This window comes from Brachyhypopomus gauderio, unplaced genomic scaffold, assembly GCF_052324685.1.
Source record: "Brachyhypopomus gauderio isolate BG-103 unplaced genomic scaffold, BGAUD_0.2 sc64, whole genome shotgun sequence".
NCBI classification, from domain to species: domain Eukaryota; kingdom Metazoa; phylum Chordata; class Actinopteri; order Gymnotiformes; family Hypopomidae; genus Brachyhypopomus; species Brachyhypopomus gauderio.
Window position 1 is genome coordinate 1,665,271 of NW_027506885.1, and position 23,552 is coordinate 1,688,822.

General features: G+C 45.3%; 1 protein-coding gene across 1 annotated transcript in view; it reads right to left on the reverse strand.

Annotated features, from left to right (window-relative positions):
* Positions 1-23,552, reverse strand: part of LOC143490285 (putative E3 ubiquitin-protein ligase HERC1) — a 108,988-nt gene that overhangs the window by 67,493 nt on the left and 17,943 nt on the right. The window contains 13 exon segments of the mRNA XM_076988931.1: positions 8,649-8,764; positions 9,091-9,139; positions 9,306-9,390; positions 9,512-9,806; positions 10,464-10,638; positions 11,046-11,169; positions 11,982-12,096; positions 12,239-12,412; positions 12,956-13,177; positions 19,739-19,930; positions 21,391-21,523; positions 22,568-22,720; positions 23,013-23,234. Of these exon segments, the coding sequence (XP_076845046.1) occupies positions 8,649-8,764; positions 9,091-9,139; positions 9,306-9,390; positions 9,512-9,806; positions 10,464-10,638; positions 11,046-11,169; positions 11,982-12,096; positions 12,239-12,412; positions 12,956-13,177; positions 19,739-19,930; positions 21,391-21,523; positions 22,568-22,720; positions 23,013-23,234 (2,055 nt within the window).

Genomic DNA, 23,552 nt, shown 5'->3' on the forward strand with positions numbered 1-23,552 from the left:
TACATCACTGAATAGGCAAGCAACAACATTCTCTGATTTCTTTTGTTATATGAATACATTGTTGGTTTTCAAATGTTTACACTTTCTCTTGGTTGGAGAAATAATCAGTACATATTTTTAAAAAATCTGACAGGAAATTCTTTGTTATGTTTCAGGTGGAACAGCAGGACACTGTATTCAGCGCTGGATGGTCAGCCTTGAGGGCCATGTAATATGTGAGGGAATCCAACCCACCTTCTTGACAGGGCTTGTTGCCTTATTTTCTACCTTCCACATCTTCAATCTTGAATACCAAGAAGAGGCCTCATGCACTCTTGAATTCATCCAAAGGATAGGTATTTTCACTAAAACATATGTTTCTTATCTCTTCAATGGTATGCTATTGTGAACAAAACATTTTCTGTTTTTTGTTGTTGTTAATGTAAGTGAGTAACACAACTTGAGTTTTACACTGCCTGAAGAGACACTATTATTTTTCAGGCGCTTCACTGGTTTAAACCCTGAGTGTGGCACCAAGGCTGGACGGGGCAAAGTCTTGTAAAAAAAAACTGGCAAAGCCACCAGCAAAAAGATGACGGTCAACCCACATGTATCCACTCTGCTGAGAAGACTGATGGACTTTCACTGGGACTTCATTTAAAATGGTGAGATTATTCAGTCCCATTACACACACACACACACATACACACACAAAGACACCAGCTTGTCTCATTGCTTTAATTCTTTTTCCCTCACAACCTTTCTCTCTCTCCTACAGGGTAGAAAGTCTGAATTGCTGTTATTCACATCTGAAGTTTGTCTTTGGTTTGTTCCTGTTTTATTATCGGAACTGTTATGTTGTGACTAGTTTCATGTCAATATTTCCAAGTCTGAATGACTTGTTCTTTTATTGCACTATTTTCAGTCAAAGGGTTGTGTTTTTTTTTTTGTTTGTTTGTTTTTTTATACAAAGAAGGCACTATTTGAATGTAGAGAATTTAAATTTATGTTAAAATAAATGGCAAAGTGCATTAGGAAGCTGTGTTTTTTTCACATTGCAATTACATGCTGCTGCTCTAAATTCACAAAGCACATTCTGTTGTAGTTTGTAGATTTTGTGAAGACTGATAATGTATTTTTTAATAAATTAGTTGAGTGTAAAGTTTTCAATAACAAAACTGTAAATTTTAGTAACAGTAAAAATGTGTTAAATTTACAGCAACATAATGGGAAATCAACTGCAGTTGTTTACCGTTTTTTTTTTTTACAGTCCTTCACTGTATTTCTCATTAACAGTACAAAACTGTAAATTTTAATGACAGTAAAAAAATGTTAATTTTACAGTAACAATGGCAACCCAGCTGCCAGGTCTTTACTGTTATTTTACAGGAAAATTTGTTACAGTGTAGTTAAACCGGTTTGATTTCATTCATGTATTAAAAAAATTTATTTAATGCGCAACATTTCTTTGTCAAGCAGTGTATGCTTTGAAATATATGTAGTAAAATAATAATTAAAAAGTAGATGGACGATGGAGGGGGTTCAGAGGTAGAGTGATGGATGGTGGAGGGGTGTGGGAGGTAGAGTGATGAATGGTGGAGGGAGTTGGGGAAGTGGATTGATTGATGTTGGATGGGGTTGAGAGGTAGAGTGATGAATGGTGGAGGGGTGTGGTGAGTGGGTAGGTCATCATTTTAGTTTTTACAACCATAGTGTTTAATGAAGAGTGCTTTAATCAGATTAGTGGTGATTATTAACTTATTAACACAACTTAATATTTTTGCAGGACGTGGTGTCTTCTCCTTAGTTCCATTTTCCAAGGGTGATTTTGTGGTTGAGTACAGGGGTGATCTGATTGATTTTAGTGAAGCTCAGTTCATGCACTGTGTTCATGTTTGACTTCAAATGGAAGGGAAAAATGCGGTGGTAAGCATCTTGTTTTGTCAATCATTTAAAGTCTGTTAACACTGTATATGTGAAAGGATGACATGAAGGAATGAAATTGAAGTGGGTTTTCTGAATCTTGACATTGAAATGGCACATGCAATCTTGTATGGTCAGTAATTGCTTAATGGTCTTTTTAGTACATGACTTTTCTTAAAGAAACCATCAGATAACAACATAGCTGTGGTCTTGACTCACTGTGCATATCACACAGGTACAGAAAAAGGCTTTGTACTTGTACTTTATTGGTTGTACATAGTGAAGATCTAAATCACTAATCATAATTTGTGGAACAGTTACTGATCATATGAAATTAAACTATTATCTCAGGCCTAGATTGACCCCTTTCAAAAGTTGGATTTTCCTCTTTCTTGTCAAAAAATTAACAGGGTCTTACGAAGTTTGTTTTGTTGAAGAGCAATGAATGAACGAGAGACTGCTTAAAACACTGATATATACTTTGACCACTATCAATGTGCACTAAGATTATGAAATCAGCTGCATTTGAATTTTATAGATGAAATATTACAATCCTAAGATGACTGCCCGGATCAGCCCTGTATCTCGTCAGTTAGAGCCTGTGAAGGATCATGCCACTGACATCACTTCAGGCCAGGTACGTTTGGTTTTTTTTTTTTTTATCAAAGTGTTTTTATTGAACATCTTAAGCATTAATACACTATATGATACATATAGTGTATACATATATATATATATATATATATATATATATATATATATATATACACATTTATTTTTGTCATTATTTCAACCCCCCACCCGAAACAACCCCCAACTGTTGCACAAATATAAATATAGATTTGAAAAGATTAATAAAGTATAGGAGAGAGGAAAAAAAAAAGATTAGCGAGGGATCCAAAACCAGTTGCCAGATATCAAGGAATTTGTAGGCACAACCTCTTATAGAATACCTTATTTTTTCCATAGTCAAATTGTATAAAAGGTCAGTAAACCACATTTTAAAATTTGGAGGGGACTTATCTTTCCATTTAAGTAGTATTTGCTTTCGAGCTAAAAGAGTAGTAAAGGCTATAAGGAATTTATTATTTTGATTTAAATGAGGATACTGTGGTGCAATGCCAAATATAGAGATTATAGCATCAGGCTCTATTACTGTCCCCAATATATCAGAGATAAACCTAAATATAGCCTTCCAAAAACGTAAACCTTTTTGAAATTGTAATCTGGACATTGGTGCAGCTTTACTTGTCCTATTGAATGACGATAAGAATTTATAGTCCTCACAGCATACTACATGGAGTTTTTCCTCGCCACTGTCGCCTTTGGCTTGCTCATTAGGGTTCTGGACCCATAGTATTGTTAACCTTTTAAATCCTGTAAAGCGCTTTGTGACAACATGTGTTGTGAAAAGCGCTTTACAAATAAACTTTGATTGATTGATTGATTGATACTACATTAAGATTTCAATTTCCTGCAGATTTCATTTGAGAACACTTTGAAATGTTAAATTGTGCTGTGGCTACTCAATGCAGCCTATATCAATGCAGCCTATATTGTGGAAAGATTTATGGACTTTATGGAATTATTGTTTACACTCAATCTCTCAAATAATTTTGTGCATCAGTGATGTTTTTTTTCATTTGTTGAAGAGTTCAACATCAGAAGACTCAGAAGACATTGTTGAAGAGGGTGTTTGTGTACCAAGATTAAAAAGGACTAGAAGTGTTATAGTAAGTGTGCATCATTTTTTAAGTGGATTAATTCAGCTTCACTGGCATGTTCATTTATATCTTAAAAACACCCATATATATGCCATGGCATTTACTTTAAAATGGTGGAAAATGTGAAGCTGCATTTTTGTATGGAAAGTCTTAAATATTCCAAAAATCATGTAGGAGACAAATGCTTGTTATTGGTTTGTTTTATGAACAGATTTTATTATTTGAAGCTTACTGTCTTCAAAATTGAATAAATTATCTTATAATTTTTTAGATGAGGGAGTTCATTCCTGAAGAGTCAGATGAGCTATGTGATTCTACTACAAACAGTGAAGAGGAGTACATTCCTAACTTTAAAGAGGAAAGCAATGAGAGTAGTTCAGAGAGTAGCATGTCCCTTAAACCTCTGAAACATAGCCATCCATGTTCCACAGCTGAAGCTATCCACTCTAAATCTAGTCTTGATAGCACACCTTTAGGTGTCATGGGTGTTGAAGAGGGAGGCAGCCATGAAGTCATGGATATAGGTAAAAGGCCTGGCAAACGTCAAATGATAGAGAGTGATGGAGGCTCCAGCAGTTCTGAGCATGTGCAACAAGAAGAGACAGTAGTAGTTAATGCAGTCAAAAGACAATGAGATGGTCATAGAGTATATGACAAGAAACATTACTGTCTGTTTTGTTTGAAAACTTTTAGCAAGACATTTGCAGTATGTCCATTCCAATGAAAGAGAAGTGGCTGTAGCATGCAGTTTTCCAAAGGCTTCCAAACAGAGAAAAATGCATTTGGATGATTTACTTTGCAGAGGGAACTATGTCCCTAATGCTGCTGTAATTAAAACAGGCAATGGTGAACTGGTTCCATGTAAACGACCACCAAAGGAAGCACGAGGCACTGACTTCATGCATTGTGCATATTGCCAAGGGTTCTTCACCAGGAATGGTTTTTGGAGACACGTGTCCAGTCTCTCTGTGCATTCACACAGCCTGTACCTTCACACATAATCAAATCACTTTTTCTCTGGCAAAGAAACTTGGAATAAGCCTAATGAAGCTAAGCAAACTTGTGAAAGCTAAAGCTTTGATTGAAAAAGACCACTTCTTAGCACAGAAACTCAGTAGCTTTCAAGAAATACATACAGAACGGTGGTGTGAATTGATTTCTGCAACAGCTGCACGAAATCTTGAGGAGTCAAAGTGGAATGCCCCCACAGTGTTGCCTTTTACAGAAGATGTGCAAAAACTTCATGCGTTTCTCAATAAAATACAAGATGAATCCATCAAGCAGTTATCATCAGAGCCCACAGCAAAATGGTCTGATCTTGCACAGGTCATGTTGACTCAGATCATTCTTTTTAACCGCCGTAGAGAGGGAGAAGTATCAAGTATGCCCCTATCCACTTTCTTATCCAGGGACACCAGTGATCCACATGGTGATATAGATTGGGCCCTTGCTGAAGTTGAGAAACAACTCTGCAGACACTTCTCCAGAATTGTAATCAGAGGGAAAAGAGGACATTCAGTCCCTATTCTGTTAACACCTAAAATGTTGAGTGCGTTAGAACTGCTGGTTAAGAACAGAGACACATGTGGAGTGTTGAAAGAATGTGTACCCGTTTGCTCGGCCATCAGCAATGTCCCATTATAGAGGCTCAGACTGTATCCACAGCTTTGCAAAGTCTTGTAATGCAAGCAGTCCTGGTGCACTGACATCCACAAAACGTGGCATGCTGCCACTCTTTCTACAGTTCTAAACTCGAAGGACACAGACATGGATCAGTTAGCAAACTTCCTGGGGCATGACATCAGAATTCATAGGGAATACTATCGCCTTCCTGAGAAGACCCTCCAACTTGCAAAAGTCAGCAAATTCTGATGGCATTAGAACAAGGGAGACTTGGGGACTTTCAATTTGGATGAGATCAATATTGACCCAAATGGTATATAACAATGTACCTCTGTCTCTCTTATTATCCAATCATTCATTCATGCAACAGTACAGATGTTTTAATGTTGCAAACTATGAGCCTTATTTACTTATTTGTCAATACATTGTTTTTTCTGAACTACACAGAGGAGATTGAGATCATTGATGATGAAGGAAAAAGTGAGGAAGAGTTTGAAAATATACATTGTTTACATTGACAATATCAACACCCAGAACTTTTATTCTAGTTACCTTATACTTAGCCTGATTGTGTGATTTTTTTTGTGACCTGTGTATTCGTCTGTATAATTTGTTTTTGTGTAATTTGTGTGTTAATGACCCGCCCAATGGATGATGGGCTCCCTTTTGAGTCTTGGTCCTCCCGAGGACTTGTATTTCATCAAAACTAAATCAGAATTACAATCTTTAATTCTTAACTAAAGCAGCTCCAGGACCAGAGCTAAACACCCCATCTTACACAGGTAATTGCTATGAAACTATAAGATTTTAGTATTATTTTGTAGACCAACAGAGATGATACATATTGTTGAAACATTTTTTAGATGTAATTGTAATGATGAAAATATAATAGTTGAAATATAATATTGAAAACTGTTAATGTTGAAAACTTTCAGCAAAAGCAACACAGGAAGGGTCAACTGAAACATCGGTTCCACTGTTTGACACTGCAGTTGTGTCCCAGGAACACAGTAAGAATTCCCTTCAGATACTCTCTATAAAATAATGCGCAATTTCTAAGTTTCGGCAGAAAAAAAAGCGAATTAAGCCTTGTTTCCATTCATTACAGTTATGCGAATAAACTTTAGATCACGTGAGAGGACGCCAAACAATAGTGGTTTTTACATCCATCTGGCAGTTACGCATTTTTGCACGTTGAGGCATCCATCCAGTTTTTCCGAATTTTGGCGATGCGATAGTCTAACTTTTCCACCTCCTCCTAGCGTAAAAATCTTTTTGTGATATTTAGGGTTTTTTTTCTAATTTTGGACTTTTTCCATCCAGCTTTTTTCATGTGCATTTTCAAAATGCACAAAAACTCGGTGGATGGAAAACCCTCTTCAGTTAAGGTGATGTTTTGTTTCACAGTGTATTTGCCACACATCGTTGTAATGCCCAGTCAAACTTATGTTTTATGAGAGTTGTACAACATTATTGAAATAGTTTAACTAACTCCTTATTTACCTCATCATACTCCATTTGCTTTTATATCAATATTTATTTCTCACATTTAGGTAAAACATCAACCCAGAACAAAAGAAAAGCTTGGGAAGTCGAGGAGATCCAGGCTGTGGAAAGACATCTCAAACACTTTATTGTTTCATGTCGTGTCCCAGGGAAGGCAGTCTGTGAGAGATGCATAAGTGCTGAGCCTTTAGCACTTAAAAACAGAGACTGGTAAAGTGTCAAATTCTTTGTTCACAATCACATTGTGGCTTACAAAAGAGGCATAAATTAGAACTTTAAATGTTTTTTTCTTAATTATGTAAACATCAACGGTCATACTTTTTGGGGGTTTTTTTCTACATAAAAAAAGCCTCAGTGTATTATTTTTAGGGCATTGGAAAAGCCATAAGGAGGCAAATCAAAAACTGCAATTATTTTCACACTGCTTTAGTTATACTGTTCAGCTCTGCTGTTGACTCCTGTCACACTTTTGTTTTATATATTATTTTTTGTAACTGGCCTTGACAGGAATAAAAAAGGGGGTCATTTGTTACACAAGATAGCTTTTTGTATGCAATTATTTGTGTGTATATGTATGTATATGTATGGGTATTGTAACGCGGGGTGTACAGACCGGTACACCGTGTAAGAAAGTGAAGGGAGAATTGAACCCAAATGCCGTTAGAAACAAATAGGGAGAAGTGCTTATCACTCGGGCTGTGTGTATGAAATAAACACACACGAACAAACAGTAAGCACAACAGAAAACACTCTGCATACACGCAGTAGCAAAACGAAACTCAAAAGGACGCGGAAAACTTCAACGTGTAAAAAGGGGAAAAACCCAACAGAAAACAACGTGGAAAACAACATGCAAAAAGACTAAACTAAAGCCGTATAGACACAGGAGGAAAATAACAAAGGCAACTGAAAGAACGTTGAAAAAGTCAACGTGTAAAACGAACTAAGGAAGCCAAGGAAAGTGACTGGCCACAGGCGAACACCGCAACAAAACAAAACCCTTCCCAAAAATAAAAGAGTAACTGACAGGAAGAGATAAGGCTGGAGGAAAACTTGAGATGGGCCAGAAGTGGCGCAGGAGGTAGATACTTGAATAAGTAAAAGTAAAAGATAGAGAAGAGAGAGAAGACAAGAGAGGGCTAGAGAAAGCGAGAGTAAGGTGGCGAGACACCTTAACACTGCAACGCAACAAGAGAGAGAGAAGGCTGAGAACGTGACAGCATGAGACCAAAACGAATCAGCAGTGATCCGTTTCACCAAGCTTCCTGGAAGCCTTGGAAGCCTTGGAAACGGCTGAAATGGATTACAGCTGATTGCGCCCAGCGAGTCTAGGACTGACTCGGGTGCCTCTTGTAGAGGTAGAAGGTGTGGCATCCGAGCCAGCCTTGACAGGTATATATATATAAATTTTCGTTTTTAAATGTCCCCGTGATGTTCTTTAACTAATTGATCTGTGTGTATTGTCCCCATTATTTTGCATACACATGCTAATTTCTGTGTTGTGCAAATCAGATCCTAAGTCCTCATTTGACATGATGGTAACACACTGGGAGCCTTACTTAGTTAAATCAAAAATCTAAGATGACCATTGTATTTGTAGATTTTAATTATGCATGCCTGATTTTTTTCACATCTATAGAACTATGGGAAAATGTTGTCCCGGAAAAGCATGTGCTTGACTAGTGTCCCCACCAAGAGATTAATACAAGAATGTGTGTGTGTGTGTGACCTGTTCTAGCAGGGGTGTGTGTGTGTGTGTGTGTGTGTGTGTGTGTGTGTGTGTGTGTGACCTGTTCTAGCAGGGGTGTGTGTGTGTGTGTGTGTGTGTGTGTGTGTGTGTGTGTGTGTGTGTGTGTGTGTGTGTGTGTGTGTGTGTGTGTGTGTGTGTGTGACCTGTTCTAGCAGGGGTGTGGCCACAGCTCCTGTGTTCAGAGGGACACTGGGACTGATACACTGCCGCAGTCTCTCCCACGCATCCTTCATGATGCCCAGAGAACACAATGGTAACCCTGTGTAAACACACACACACACACACACACGCGCACACACACCTTTGTGAACAAGTTTTGTGAATATATTTTTTGGACAAGCTGCTGTCACAGCTCTGTCTGTGCAGAGTAGATTTGTCCTGTACAGAAATATTCATTCCTCCTCTCAGTCACGTTGTTTACGTCTATGTTAGATTAGGAAGCGGCCCCAGTGGGCTGTGGAGTGTTGTTTAACTTTAGGGTATTAGGGTTTTCCTCTAATGAAGAGCCAGTCAGGAGGGTCTGGTTGTCCTCACACTCCTCCACAACACAGCCTGCTACTCAGAGAAGTGTTGTGACTCACTTACCCATCGGGGGTTTGGCTGAAGCCGTGGAACTCATCGACTGATCTGCCATCTTATGGAGATGAGAGAGAGAGAGAGAGAGAGAGAGGGGGAGAGAGAGAGAGAGAGAGGGAGAGAGAGAGAGAGAGAGAGAGAGAGAGAGAAGTCTTAGATCACCGTGTCCCTCAGGTCACCCCCCCTTTACACCCCTCCACCCCCCACTAGTAGTGGTGATCTACCTCTCTCTCACTGTTCGTCTGACTGTCTGGAACGTGCATCTCTGCTCTCACGTCTTGTTCTTCAAAGGAGTGTGTTGTCCTCCTGCTGGGACAGGGAGTCAAAATAAAGACATGAAGAAATAGATGCTTTTTAAGTTTGACTGTATAAAGAACAACAGGCACAAGGCATAATTTAAGCTCGCACACACACACACACGCTCACTCACCTGGTGGTGTTTTCTGAGTGTGTGTCTACATCCTGGCTCTGCTCCTGCCACGCCGGCCGGACTCCCAGAAGCAGGAAGAGGCAGCGGTTGACCACTAGGTTGCAGGCTGTGGAGAAGGGGAGACAGCGGTGGGCGGAGGGCCCGTGGGCCCACGCCGTCTGGGGCCCCCCCCTCTCCGGGCTGCCTGGGCTCTCTGTGCTGCTGGGCAGAGTGCTGGTGCCTGAAGACTCGTACACCGTCTCATTCTGCTGCATGTGCATGGCTTCACGTGTGGCCAGGAATGACTGCAGCACCTCTGTAGAGCAGACACACACTTTCCTTGCCACTGTCGCCTTTGGCTTGCTCACTGGGGGCTAGGACTCGGCACTTGTAAAGCTGCTTTGTGACAACAACTGTTGTAAAAAGCGCTATATAAATAAAATTTGATTGATTGATTGATTGATTTGAGACACACACATGCACATATGTACACACACACGCACACACACGCACACGCACACACACACACGCACACACACACACACACACACATACATACACACACACACATACACACACATACACACACACGTTTAGCCCACCTTTATTACCATAGCTTTAACTGTTTTTTCAAGGGTAAATCTCAAATGCACAACACACATTTCTGGCATGCTCTTCCTAACAGGGCTGATTACACACACACACACACACACACACACACACACACACACACACACAGCCCGATGTAACAGGTGAGGTAAGTGATTATAGATCAGTGTAAAAGTGCAGATCCCACATGGTCTTTTCTAACCTAAAGGTTAAAGGAAACATCTTCACTTCCACCATGATTTTCAAAAACATGAATCATTGCCTGATCGTGACAGGAAGCAACAGCAGAATATGTGCACAGTTGTGTGTGTGTGTGTGTGTGTGTGTGTGCTCATGCAAAAACACAAAGAAGCAGTTTGTTTACCCGGCAGGTACATACTGATGCTGGGGGCCTCGTCCTCTGTGGGGTCGTCCTGGTTGTGCCCTGGTTGTGCTGCGTGTGCGTCCTGACCGCTGGACTCTGCTTCTGCCCCCGCCTGCTCCCCAGACCCCCCCGCCTCCTGCCCCTCCTCCCCGGGGCTGTGAGAGGCGTCCGAGCCCTGCACGGGCGCAGAGGGTAAACGGAGACTCAGATACTGCTCACAGCTCCACAATCAATAACAATCTTGAACAGCTCTTCACAGGTCAGCAGCACTGAGAGTTGATATTCTAGGAACGAATGTAGCGTTAACAGAACAGAAGAATAAACATGGTTTAGTTCTGGGATGTCCCCAGAGGAGCTGTCCCTCTAGAGGGAGCTGTCCGTCTAGAGGGAGCTGTCCGTCTAGAGGGAGCTGTCCGTCTAGAGGGAGCTGTCCGTCTAGAGGGAGCTGTCCGTCTAGAAGGAGCTGTCCGTCTAGAAGGAGCTGTCCGTCTAGAGGAGCTGTCCGTCTAGAGGAGCTGTCCGTAGAAGGAGCTGTCCGTCTAGAAGGAGCTGTCTGTCTAGAGGGTGCTGAAGTGTCTTCACCTGTTTAGGGAGAGTCGGCGCGGTGTTGCCTGCGTTTCCAGTGTTCTCTTTGTGAAATAGAAGAGTGTTGCGGATTTTGTACACCGCTTCATAGACCTCTATGAGCACATCACAGGGCTCGTACCTGTAGTCACACACACACACACACACACACACACACACACACACACACAACACACACACACACACACAGGAGTGAAAGGATGGCTGGTTTATGATTAGGGCAGTAAAACACAGTGAGTCCCTCTCTGCACTGTCCTGCCTGTTTATTCTGATTTACTGTAACTGCCAGTTTGGGTCTGGGAGTCTCTCAAATGAGTCATTAGAGCTAAAGCATTTACCACAAATATATTATGAGAGAGGTGTGTGTGTGTGTGGGGGGGCAAAGTAGGACAGAGAAACGGAGAGAGACTGATGCACAAGGACAAAAAGAGAGAGGGGGTGGGTGGGGAACACGGGTGGGTGGAGTGAGAGGTGGATGGGTGGGGATGGTGGAGTGAGAGAGGTGAAAGGGGGTGGGTGGAGTAAGAGGGGGTGGGGTGAGTGACAGGGGGGTGTGGAGTGAGAGGGTGTGAAAGGGGGTGGGTGGAGTGAGAGGTGGGTGGGTGGGGATGGTGGAGTGGGTGGAGTGAGAGGGGGTGGGTGGGGATGGTGGAGTGAGAGAGGTGAAAGGGGGTGGGTGGAGTGAGAGGTGGGTGGGGTGAGTGACAGGGGGGTGGGTGGAGTGAGAGGGTGTGAAAGGGGGTGGGTGGAGTGAGAGGTGGGTGGGTGGGGATGGTGGAGTGAGAGAGGTGAAAGGGGGTGGGTGGAGTGAGAGGTGGGTGGGGTGAGTGACAGGGGGGTGGGTGGAGTGAGAGGGTGTGAAAGGGGGTGGGTGGAGTGAGAGGTGGGTGGGTGGGGATGGTGGAGTGGGTGGAGTGAGAGGGCTACACTCACTTGTCCTGGTGGTGGGCCACATCTTGTAGACCTGTGTGCTTCAGCAGAGCAGCAAGACTGCAGCGACACGCTGCCTCCAGCAGAGAATCACCCACTACAGCTCCACCGTCCCAGTCTACAACACACACACACACACACACACACACACACACACACACACACACACACCACCAATTAACCACCCAGTCTGTTTGTTCTTTCTGGTGATCTCTCCTTCCTCCTCCCGTTAGGGCCCCCGTCACCCTCGTCTTCCTCACCTCTGCTGGCAGCGTACTCCTTCAGCTTCCTCCAGAGGGCGCTGGCGGGTTCTCGAGGGGAGCCCAGAGCCAGCTCCACCAGCGTGGCCTTGTCCTCCGAGAGACGCAGGTCCGCCAGACGCCCGTCCCCACAGCTCAGAATCACCGCCTCACCCAGCCAGCTCATGGCCCAGTCTGTGTGCCCCAAAAACACGCGTATTAACCACACAGAACGGCAGGCAGGCCACGCCCCTCAAATCACCAGCCCCCGCCCCCACAACACACGCGCATTAACCACACAGAACGCTCTCAGGCAGGCCACGCCCCTCACATCACCAGGCCCCGCCCCCACAACACACATGCATTAACCACACAGAATGCTCTCCAGGCAGGCCACACCCCTCACATCACCAGCCTCCGCCCCCACAACACACGCGCATTAACCACACAGGACGCTCCCAGGCAGGCCATGCCCCTCACATCACCAGGCCCCGCCCCCACAACACACATGCATTAACCACACAGAATGCTCTCCAGGCAGGCCACACCCCTCACATCACCAGCCTCCGCCCCCACAACACACGCGCATTAACCACACAGAACGCTCCCAGGCAGGCCACGCCCCTCACATCACCAGCCTCCGCCCCCACAACACACGCGCATTAACCACACAGGACGCTCCCAGGCAGGCCATGCCCCTCACATCACCAGGCCCCGCCCCCACAAACACTTTATTACCCAGTTGTTCAAACTCCATCTCCAGTCCGTTCCTCAGGAGGGGGTTACAGAGCCAAAACTCTGCTGTCTTTTCCTGGACAGAAGGGGGGGGTCCCTGTAGCATCCCTCCCAGGCATCGACCAATCGCCAGTGCCACACATCTCTCCAAGTCCATAAGCCACGCCCAGTCATGTGTCTCTGATTCAAGGGCAGAGTCTGTCACCTCCGATAGCTCTGGAGAACCTTAGAGGGTAGACCAGTCATGTCACTACACACAGCATATGACCCTATTTAAACATTAAAAAGTGAACACAATCAAACACAAACTAGGAGGCTGTTAGCCTCCCAAATTCCAGTTTATTAATATGTTATTAATTAGGAGATATTTTTAGTAAGTATATTAAAACTAATGCAAATGTGTGTAGGTAAGAGTGACCAAGAGTGAGGAAGTATCTCTATGTGCAGATCACCATAACACAGCAACAACCTCCATATAAAATAAGCCTAAAATGACCCATCAAACATGTTCAAACCTTTACTTGTATATGTGCATGAGGATTTGTGTGCGCGCGTGTAGTTCTGTGTGCATGTGGTTGTGTGTAGTTCTGTGTGTGTATGCGTGCGCGTGTAGTTTTTTGTGTGTGTGTGTGTGTGTGTGCGTGTGTGTGTGCATGCGCGTGTAGTCCTGTGTGTGTGTGCAGTAGGGCTGAACGATTAATTGCATTTGCGATAATTTCGCGATATTTTAAAACGCGATTCTCTAATCGCACAGGCTGCGATTTAAACTGGTCACGTGACTTGGGAGCGAGCCGAGCCGAGGACGAACGGAACAAACCCGAGCAGGAGGCAGAGAGGTGAAGAAGTGAAGTTAACACAGCGCACTTTAACTTGTTGCACAATGGCTTCAGGCTCGACAGAAGCTGACACAACTGAAAGTCTAATACCAAAGAGGGGCAGCACACCAGTTGTGTGAAAAGATGCTGCTCAAAGTCAGGTACCCTGCAAAACGTGCTTTGCTACTGTTGCTACGACGCGAGGTAACACTACAAACCTTGAGCATTAAAAAAAACACCACAAAGCCTCGTATGATATTTGTAAGGCTTAGGCTCCTGCGGGTAGGCTCCTTCGAGCTCTGCGGGACGGAGGGGACTCCCGAGAGCGAGTTCGGGGTCGAGGACTCCGAGGAGGAGGAGCAGGAGGACGACGAGGAAGGCTACCCTCCCTCGTTGTGCGACGCCTCCACCGTCTACTACGGAGAGGAGGGGGAGGAAGCCTACCCCCCGTCGGTGAGCGAGGCTTCCCCCGTCGACCACGGCGAGGAGGAGAGGGAGGAGTCGGAGGAAGATGACTACCTCCCTCCGCCCGTGGGTTCCACTCCTACCGTAGAGGAGGGCGGGGAGGAGGAGGACTACCCTCCGTTGGGGTGCTCCACACCCACCGCTGACTACGGTGAGTCGGAGGACGACTCCTATACGGAGGAGGAGGAGGACAGTCCGCCGTCCTCGGAGAGATCCGTTGGGACCGTTAAGGGGAGTGCAGAGAGCCGTAAACCCTCCGATCGCTCCGGCGAGAGCGCAATGGACTACTCCCGGGGTGGCAGCCCGGAGCAGTCCATGGAGTGGAGCCGGGTGAAGGAGGAAGACATGGACATTGACGAGGAAACCCCAAACGGCCCGCACGGGGCGTCCGCCAGTAGCGGTGCACCAGGCGCGCAAGCCAGTCGCGGTGCACCAGGCGCACAAGCCAGCCGCGCTGCTCCCAGCGGAGGCTTCGCAGCGAAGCCTGGCGGAGGACCGACCACTGCGGCTCCCGATCTCTCTCCCCTCTTATCTCTACTCCTGGCGCGCAGCCTGGCGCCTGTTATGTGTTTGTCTGTGCCAGTGTTCGTCAGTCTTCCCGTGTGTTTGCCAAACCCCCTGTTCCCGTTTGTGCCTCTTTGTGTGAATATGCCAGTCTGTGTGTTTGTTTCTGTCCCGTTCAGTGTGTCTAACGTCTTTTCCCCCGTCTTCCTAGGGAGGGTGTGCTAGGCGATTCGTAACGGACGCTTCGCCAAGGGCGGTCACCTCCCAGACGCAGGACTGAGCGCGTCGGATCCGCCCATCGTCGTGGGTTCGGGGCACTCGGTCCTGTTGGCACCCCGGGACGGGTAGTGCCCTTGGAGGGGGCGTCTGTCACGTTGAGGACCCCGGCCCCTCCCTTTTGGGCGTGTGTAAACATTGTCCACGTGCTTTGTCTGCGTCAGTGGATATTCATGGTTGGGGTTTTGTCATGTGATTAATAAGTCTCACCTGTGAATCGTCTCGTGATCACGTGGGGATAATATGGTTTGTCTATTTAATGTGCCCTCGCGCAGTGTCCTGTGCTCGTCGTTGTCTACAGTCTACACGTTGCTGTGTGAGTGTTTCTGTTCTCCGTGCGCTATTGCGCAATATCTGTTAATTAAAGTGACGTCTGTTACGCAAAGCAAGGATCCCGTGTCTCATCCTTCGCCACGAGCCGCGCGTCACAGGAATCAATGTAATTTTAAATGAACTTGTGCTGGCAAAATAATGACATGTTCACAGTAGACAAATAATAATAATAATAATAACAACAAATATAGCCACAAGCGGCGATTGCGGGTTCACACACAAAAAGGCAAAAAAGTCCAAAGGCCAATTGAAAAATTATTCATTTGAGGTAATAAAGGCCCAAAAGATCAAAACAAATTGTATTGGCAAAATTATTCAGATCATAGAAGTAAATCACATGCTGTGATTAGCTTTGTGTGTATGTGTGTTTTTTCATGTAAGCAGTAATTGCTTCTTGAGGCTTTTTTGTTTGGCTTGAGCCAGTACATAAAACAGAGGAGCAAAGCCATATAATGAGATTAGAACTATAGATTTCTAGAGAAATCTGGTGTGAGATGATTCTAGTATTTTCCAAGTTTTTAAATCTACTTAATGAAGAGTAATATGAATTTACTTCATTCATAAAGAGAACACCACTTACTGTAGTGAATGTGGTATTTTGCTAAAAGTACAACTACATTTATGGCATCAGAGAAATTCGAACTTAAGTTTTACACATAAAGTAAATTGGTATCAAAAGAAAGAATGTTAAGTTTGACATTAATCCAGTTTCTAGTGTCCATGCAAAAACGTTGTGAACATTGACATGAAAAAACAAATGCTCCTGGAATTCATCTTCTGACTTACAAAATGTACATGAATTAGTGCTGGGCAGTATACCGGTTCCCACCGAAAACTGGTGTTTATTTTTGTTATCATAAGAATTTTTCATAAACTGGCCACACCGGTATTAATAGCCTTCTGTAATGTCTGTAATGCAGCATGGTCGTGAATTGTTTCTCAAGGGACGCTTTTTATTACTTCACCAGTAAGCACAGATGCAACAGAGCGCAAATCTAGCTTGCTGAAAACGAGGGACGTTCTGAACCACAAATTCTACCAAACATTGAAGTAAAAGATGATGCCTCAAAGAAACTTTTGCCAAAGAAAGGAGCCGTGTCTGTTGTCGGGAAGTACCGTATTTTCTCGACTATACAGTGCACCTCAATATAAGCTGCACCTACAATGTTTAAAAAAAAAGGGAAATGTTTAAGCCACACCGGGCTAAAAGCCACATATATCTACTGAACTGAATACATTTAACTGAACTGATCAGTTTCTGAACGGTGTCTATAGCATTTCATGTGCGACAGTTTTGGCTTTCAGCCGGTGTTGTGGCGAATTCCGACTCCCCTCGTTTATCCGCATAAAGACAATACAGATTATATTGTCGATTTACGTTTCTATGCATAAATAAGAGCTAGACTTTAATTATCCATCACAGCAAACGGCATTATCTATGTCCAAAGCCACACTGGCTCAAGGGTGTTAAATATTTTTAATAAAATACACACTGGCTATACCGAAGTTCACCTCTGACCACGACTTCGCAGTATTACAGCAGTATTATGTCTAAATATCTAGTTAGGACAAAACTAGAGTGCTCAATGAACTAAGTTATAATCACTGTAACTCCCGAATATCATCTGTAGCGTCTTTATGCGTGTGCAAACGAGGGGACTCTAAATTTGGCACAACACGTTCGTCTGAAAAAATGTCTCCGTCGTGCCTGCAGCTTGCATGTGCTAAATGAAAATGAGCACTTCTTGATTTACAACTTTGTCCTACCACCTGATTAACTTTATGCTCCACCCCTGACGGGTGAAGAAACATCTACAGAAAAGCCGCACCTCATTATAAGTCGCATGGTTCAAAGTGGGAGGGAAAATACGGGTAGCAATCGCAATCGCGGTGGCTCCGCTGTGGCGTGTCAAGGTCGCGTTATGTTTGCAGGGTTCATCCAACTTTACAAGGTGGAATTTAAGCACATGTACGGCACTTTCAAGGTCCATTTTCAATATTTTCCAGCACCTTCAGCTTAATTAAGTTACATATTTATACAAATACACATATGGTCGAAATGATTCGAAATAATCCCCTTTTTATCACATTAAAAGAGATTTAAAAAATAAAAGGTTTTGTATTTTTACTTCAACTGTTATGCTATATCAGGGGTGGCCAACCCGCGGCTCGCGAGCCGCATGCGGCTCTTTGCCTGGTTTCATGCAGCTCCCCAGCCGGTCCGGGCGACACACTGCACAAACAGGGCGACACACTGCTACATTTTCGTGGTGCGCGGTTAGTTTACAAGCCTAGCGAGCCGCTAATACTTTTTAAACCGGCGTAGTGGAAAACACGCATTTGACTGTCTTCACAGCTAATAATTTAGGGCGTACTCACACTAGGCACGGTTTGCTGGTTCCGTGCTGGGGCCCGGTTATCCCCCCTCCCCACTCCCCCTCTGGCCTGCACTCACACTGCCTTCATCAACCCGGCCCGAGCACGCTTACGTCATCACAACGCCGCTTTATTTGGAAAAAAGCGCGCTCGCACAACACTATAGAGTTCACGATTCTCTTTTTATTGTATTTTTGGAGTCGTTTTGGGAGTGCAGAAACACGGTGCAAGCACAGATTTATCGATAATTTAACACAACGATTGTCTGCTAATCGCTTTGCCGCTATGTGACTGTTTAACGTGAGCGTCGCATCACTAACGTCATGTTTGAGTTCCAGCGAAATGAACCAATCACACGAGGCACCAAGCGGGCCCGGGCACGGATAGCGCTCACACTAGAAGCGAACCGTGCCCGAGTCCACATGAATCGTGCCCTGGCCCACCTCTTCAAAGCGGGCCCGAGCACGGTTAACTGATCCGGGCCCGGGCACGGTTGGAGCGCTCACACTAGCCAAACGAACCGTGCTTCGGCAGGCAACCGTGCCCGGGCCCGGATCACAGAGCCTAGTGTGAGTACGCCCTTACACTCGCCACCCCCCGCTCAACAGATTACACTCGCCCATGTACGATGTGGCTCTTTGCCGTAACGCAGTAAGAAAAGTGGCTCTTGGTCTATGACGGGTTGGCCACCCCTGTGCTATATGATTCATTCACTAGTGGTACCATTTGAAAACTGATCATATGAGCAAATCTGTATTACATGTCATGTAATACTGTAGCGTCTGTCCAAAGGGGGACGGCGCTACTTCCCATGAGCCCCTACGGCTCCGGTATTGGTTCCTTTTATGTGTAATGTTGGTACATGTATTTATTAGTTATGTATTTGGTTATGTGTGTTATGTAGCTTGAGTCCTCCCTTATTGGTTTATGTAGTAATACTGTATGAGTGGTTCCCTGCCGTGTGTGTGATGTCCTGTTGTTAATGTCATTCCCTCATGTGCTGTTTGAGTCTGTTCTGCGTGATCACGGCTTCATGCGTGATTATGTCGTTAAGGCAATTTAAATAAAACAGCCTCGTTGTGTTAAAATGGATCGGTTTCCTGCTTCTTCTTCCTACACCACGCCACAATACTTAGGTGGAGACATTTTTCTAACAGTGGAATAGGGTACTCGACCACTCTACTGCAGTAATTATTAGACCCGTGCAGATTATCGTAATCAATGCAGTTAACACATCACGCATGGGGGGAAAAACCGTCAAATACCGTGAAACCGATATAATTTTGAAAAATACCGTGATATAGAATTTTGGTCATACCGCCCAGCACTAACATGAATCCACATTAAGTTTAAATCTTTCAAGAAACATGGCTACAGGATATATCTTATTTAGTCTTTTGAAATGAGTCTCTTTTACTTTAGAAGATATGGGCCATTTGACAAGCCATTGTGGTTTTATAATTTGTATTAGGATGTTTCTTGAAAGAATCTCTATTATATCTTATGCCTCATACCATCAGTGATAATCTTTTTATTACACTTGAAGTCTAAGTTACAGTCATTCACTTTTAACATGGGCATCGAAACAGTCAACTCTGAATATGAAATTACATTTTTGATTCATTGAATCAATGCTAAAGGAATCACTTTGCAGATTTTCTTAAAATCTTTATAACCATCATATCAGATCTTATTTTTCAAAAAAAGGATGAGAAATTTAAAACATCATGACAATATTTTCATAGCAATCTTTTCCAAATATTGGCTTCCTACCAACTGTGCCCTATTATTCCTTGACTGCGGTCTTCATCCATGTGAAATTTCAAACCCCCTAAAATATTCAAGGACCTTCAAGGACGGCTGTCTTTTATGCCTGTTTTCAAAAAACTTTTCAGGGCCTTGAACTTTTTTTTTCAGATTCACAAACTTTCAAGGATTTCAAGGACCCGTGGGAACCCTGTGTGCGTGTGCATGTGTGTTTGTGTGTGTAGTTCTGTGTGTGTGTGTGTGTGTTTACCCGGGGTGGTCCCCTCCAGCTCCACTTCCTCCAGCAGGCAGGTGTTGGGCAGGTAGCAGTTGAGCTGGTTCAGGTGCTCCAGCAGTGTGAGCAGGTGAGGGAGGAGGGGCTTCACCACAGCCAGGGGCAGCAGCACCAGAGAGTACATCACCTGACACAGGAGGCTACCTGCTACTGAACCAAACAGCACCGCTATACCACACACACACACACACACACACACACACACACACACACACACACACACACACACACACACACACACACAGTACATCACCTGACACAGGAGGCTACCTGCTACTGAACCAAACAGCACCGCTATACCACACACACACACACACACACACACACACACACACACACACACACACACACACACAGTACATCACCTGACACAGGAGACTACCTGCTACTGAACCAAACAGCACCGCTATACCACACACACACACACACACACACACACACACACACACAGTACATCACCTGACACAGGAGGCTACCTGCTACTGAACCAAACAGCACCGCTATACCACACACACACACACACACACACACACACACACACACACAGTACATCACCTGACACAGGAGGCTACCTGCTACTGAACCAAACAGCACCGCTATACCACACACACACACACACACACACACACACACACACACACACACACACACACACACACACACACACACACACACAGTACATCACCTGACACAGGAGGCTACCTGCTACTGAACCAAACAGCACCGCTATACCACACACACACACACACACACACACACACACACACACACACACACACACACAGTACATCACCTGACACAGGAGGCTACCTGCTACTGAACCAAACAGCACTGCTGCTATACCACACACACACACAGTACATCACCTGACACAGGAGGCTACCTGCTACTGAACCAAACAGCACCGCTATACCACACACACACACACACACACACACACACACACACACACACACACACACACACACACACACACACACACACACAGTACATCACCTGACACAGGAGGCTACCTGCTACTGAACCAAACAGCACCGCTATACCACACACACACACACACACACACACACACACACACACACACACACAGTACATCACCTGACACAGGAGGCTACCTGCTACTGAACCAAACAGCACCGCTATACCACACACACACACACACACACACACACACACACACACACACAGTACATCACCTGACACAGGAGGCTACCTGCTACTGAACCAAACAGCACTGCTGCTATACCACACACACACACAGTACATCACCTGACACAGGAGACTACCTGCTACTGAACCAAACAGCACCGCTATACCACACACACACACACACACACACACACACACACACACACACACACACACACACACACACACACACACACACACACACAGTACATCACCTGACACAGGAGGCTACCTGCTACTGAACCAAACAGCACTGCTATACCACACACACACACACACACACACACACACACACACACACACACAGTACATCACCTGACACAGGAGGCTACCTGCTACTGAACCAAACAGCACTGCTATACCACACACACACACACACACACACACACACACACACACACACACACACACACACACAGTGTCTGCACAGGTAGTCTTACTGTGTAGTTTATTGATGACCTGCGTGTCCCGCGAGCTCTCCTCCAGCAGAGTGCAGGACCTCCTGAACGTCTCACTAGCACAAGGCAGCAGCAGACACAAGTGCTTGTGCAGCAGCATCACGCTGCTGTCGTCCTGCACACACACCAACTAACACGAATGATGCAAACGCTTGGAGAAGATGCTAATGTGTCTGCAGAGTCATGATCTCTTGAAGGTCAGTGTCACTGTTCAAAGTATTAAATTAATTAAATCAACTACTTCTCAGGAGAAGCAGCGGTGTGATGTGTAGTGTAGACGTAGCGGTGTGACTAAATCAGTGCTAGTGAAGACGTAGAGGTGTGACTGTACCTCTGTGCTAGTGTAGACGTAGCGGTGTGACTGTAACTCTGTGCTAGGGTAGTTGTAGTGGTGTGACTGTACCTCAGTGCTAGTGTAGATGTAGCGGTGTGACTGTACCTCAGTGCTAGTGTAGACGTAGCGGTGTGACTGTACCTCAGTGCTAGTGTAGTCGTAGCGGTGTGACTGTACCTCAGTGCTAGTGTAGTCGTAGCGGTGTGACTGTAACTCAGTGCTAGTGTAGTCGTAGCGGTGTGACTGTAACTCAGTGCTAGTGTAGACGTAGCGGTGTGACTGTAACTCAGTGCTAGTGTAGACGTAGCGGTGTGACTGTACCTCAGTGCTAGTGTAGACGTAGCGGTGTGACTGTAACTCAGTGCTAGTGTAGACGTAGCGGTGTGACTGTACCTCAGTGCTAGTGTAGACATAGCGGTGTGACTGTAACTCAGTGCTAGTGTAGACGTAGCGGTGTGACTGTACCTCAGTGCTAGTGTAGACGTAGCTGTGTGACTGTACCTCAGTGCTAGTGTAGACGTAGCGGTGTGACTGTACCTCAGTGCTAGTGTAGACATAGCGGTGTGACTGTACCTCAGTGCTAGTGTAGACGTAGCTGTGTGACTGTACCTCAGTGCTAGTGTAGACGTAGCAGTGTGACTGTACCTCAGTGCTAGTGTAGACGTAGCGGTGTAACTGTAACTCAGTGCTAGTGTAGACGTAGCGGTGTGACTGTAACTCAGTGCTAGTGTAGACGTAGCGGTGTGACTGTACCTCAGTGCTAGTGTAGACGTAGCGGTGTGACTGTAACTCAGTGCTAGTGTAGACGTAGCGGTGTGACTGTACCTCAGAGCCCGTGTAGATGTAACAATGGGCCAGCAGGTGTCTGTGCAGAGCTGACAGCAGATGGTGGAAGTGAGATGGGGCCTCGGTCTGTTTCTGCGTAGAGACCGCCTGCTGCTTGTCACTGTTCTTCTCCAGCTCACCAAAGGCACGTTCCTACACACACACACCCACACACACACACACACACACACACACACACACACACACACCAAAACGAGGCCAAATTCATTCACATGCACGCATGATCCTGCTACCCAAACACAGCCCAACTGGGAGGACACCCCCCCATCACTGGCCACCTGACGGATTACCCTGGAGTGGTGCTTTGTGGATCAATGGGCCAGATACCATTTTGCCATTCGATCACTGAATCTAAATACTCCATGGAAACATATCCAGTCCATACTAACAAACCCAGAGCTCTTTGTCAGGACTTCAGACTGACCGTGTAGAATCCAATGCTTAGCAGGAGGGTCTTGAGCAGGACTTCAGCCAGGTGGAGGTGGTCCGGGGCCTCTGTGCTGGAGGTGGAGGGGATCACAGGTCTGTCTGGCGTGGGGGGCAGGCCGAACCCTGCACCCAGCTCCCCCGGAGAGCTGTACCCCAGCAGACATGCCACGTGACCCTGCTCCTGAAGACTGTTCAGCACCATGTCTAACTGCAGACGCTGGAGGAGAGAGAGACAGAGAGACAGAGAGAGAGAGAGCACACAGATAGAAGTTAGCAGGGCTGGAGATGATGAAGGAGGAGGGGGAGGAGGAGGAGGATGAGGAAGAGGATGATGCTAAAAATGTAAAACAGTAGTCTGGGGCTCCTGAGTGACGCATCAGAAAACAGTGTGTGCACCTGTGTAAGGGTGTGTGTGTGTGTACGGTTGTGTAAAGGTGTGTGTGTGCTTGTGTATGAGTGTGCGTGGTTGCGTAAGGGTGTGTGTGTGTAGTTGTGTAAGGGTGTGTGTGATTGGCTGTATGGTTAGGGTATGGTT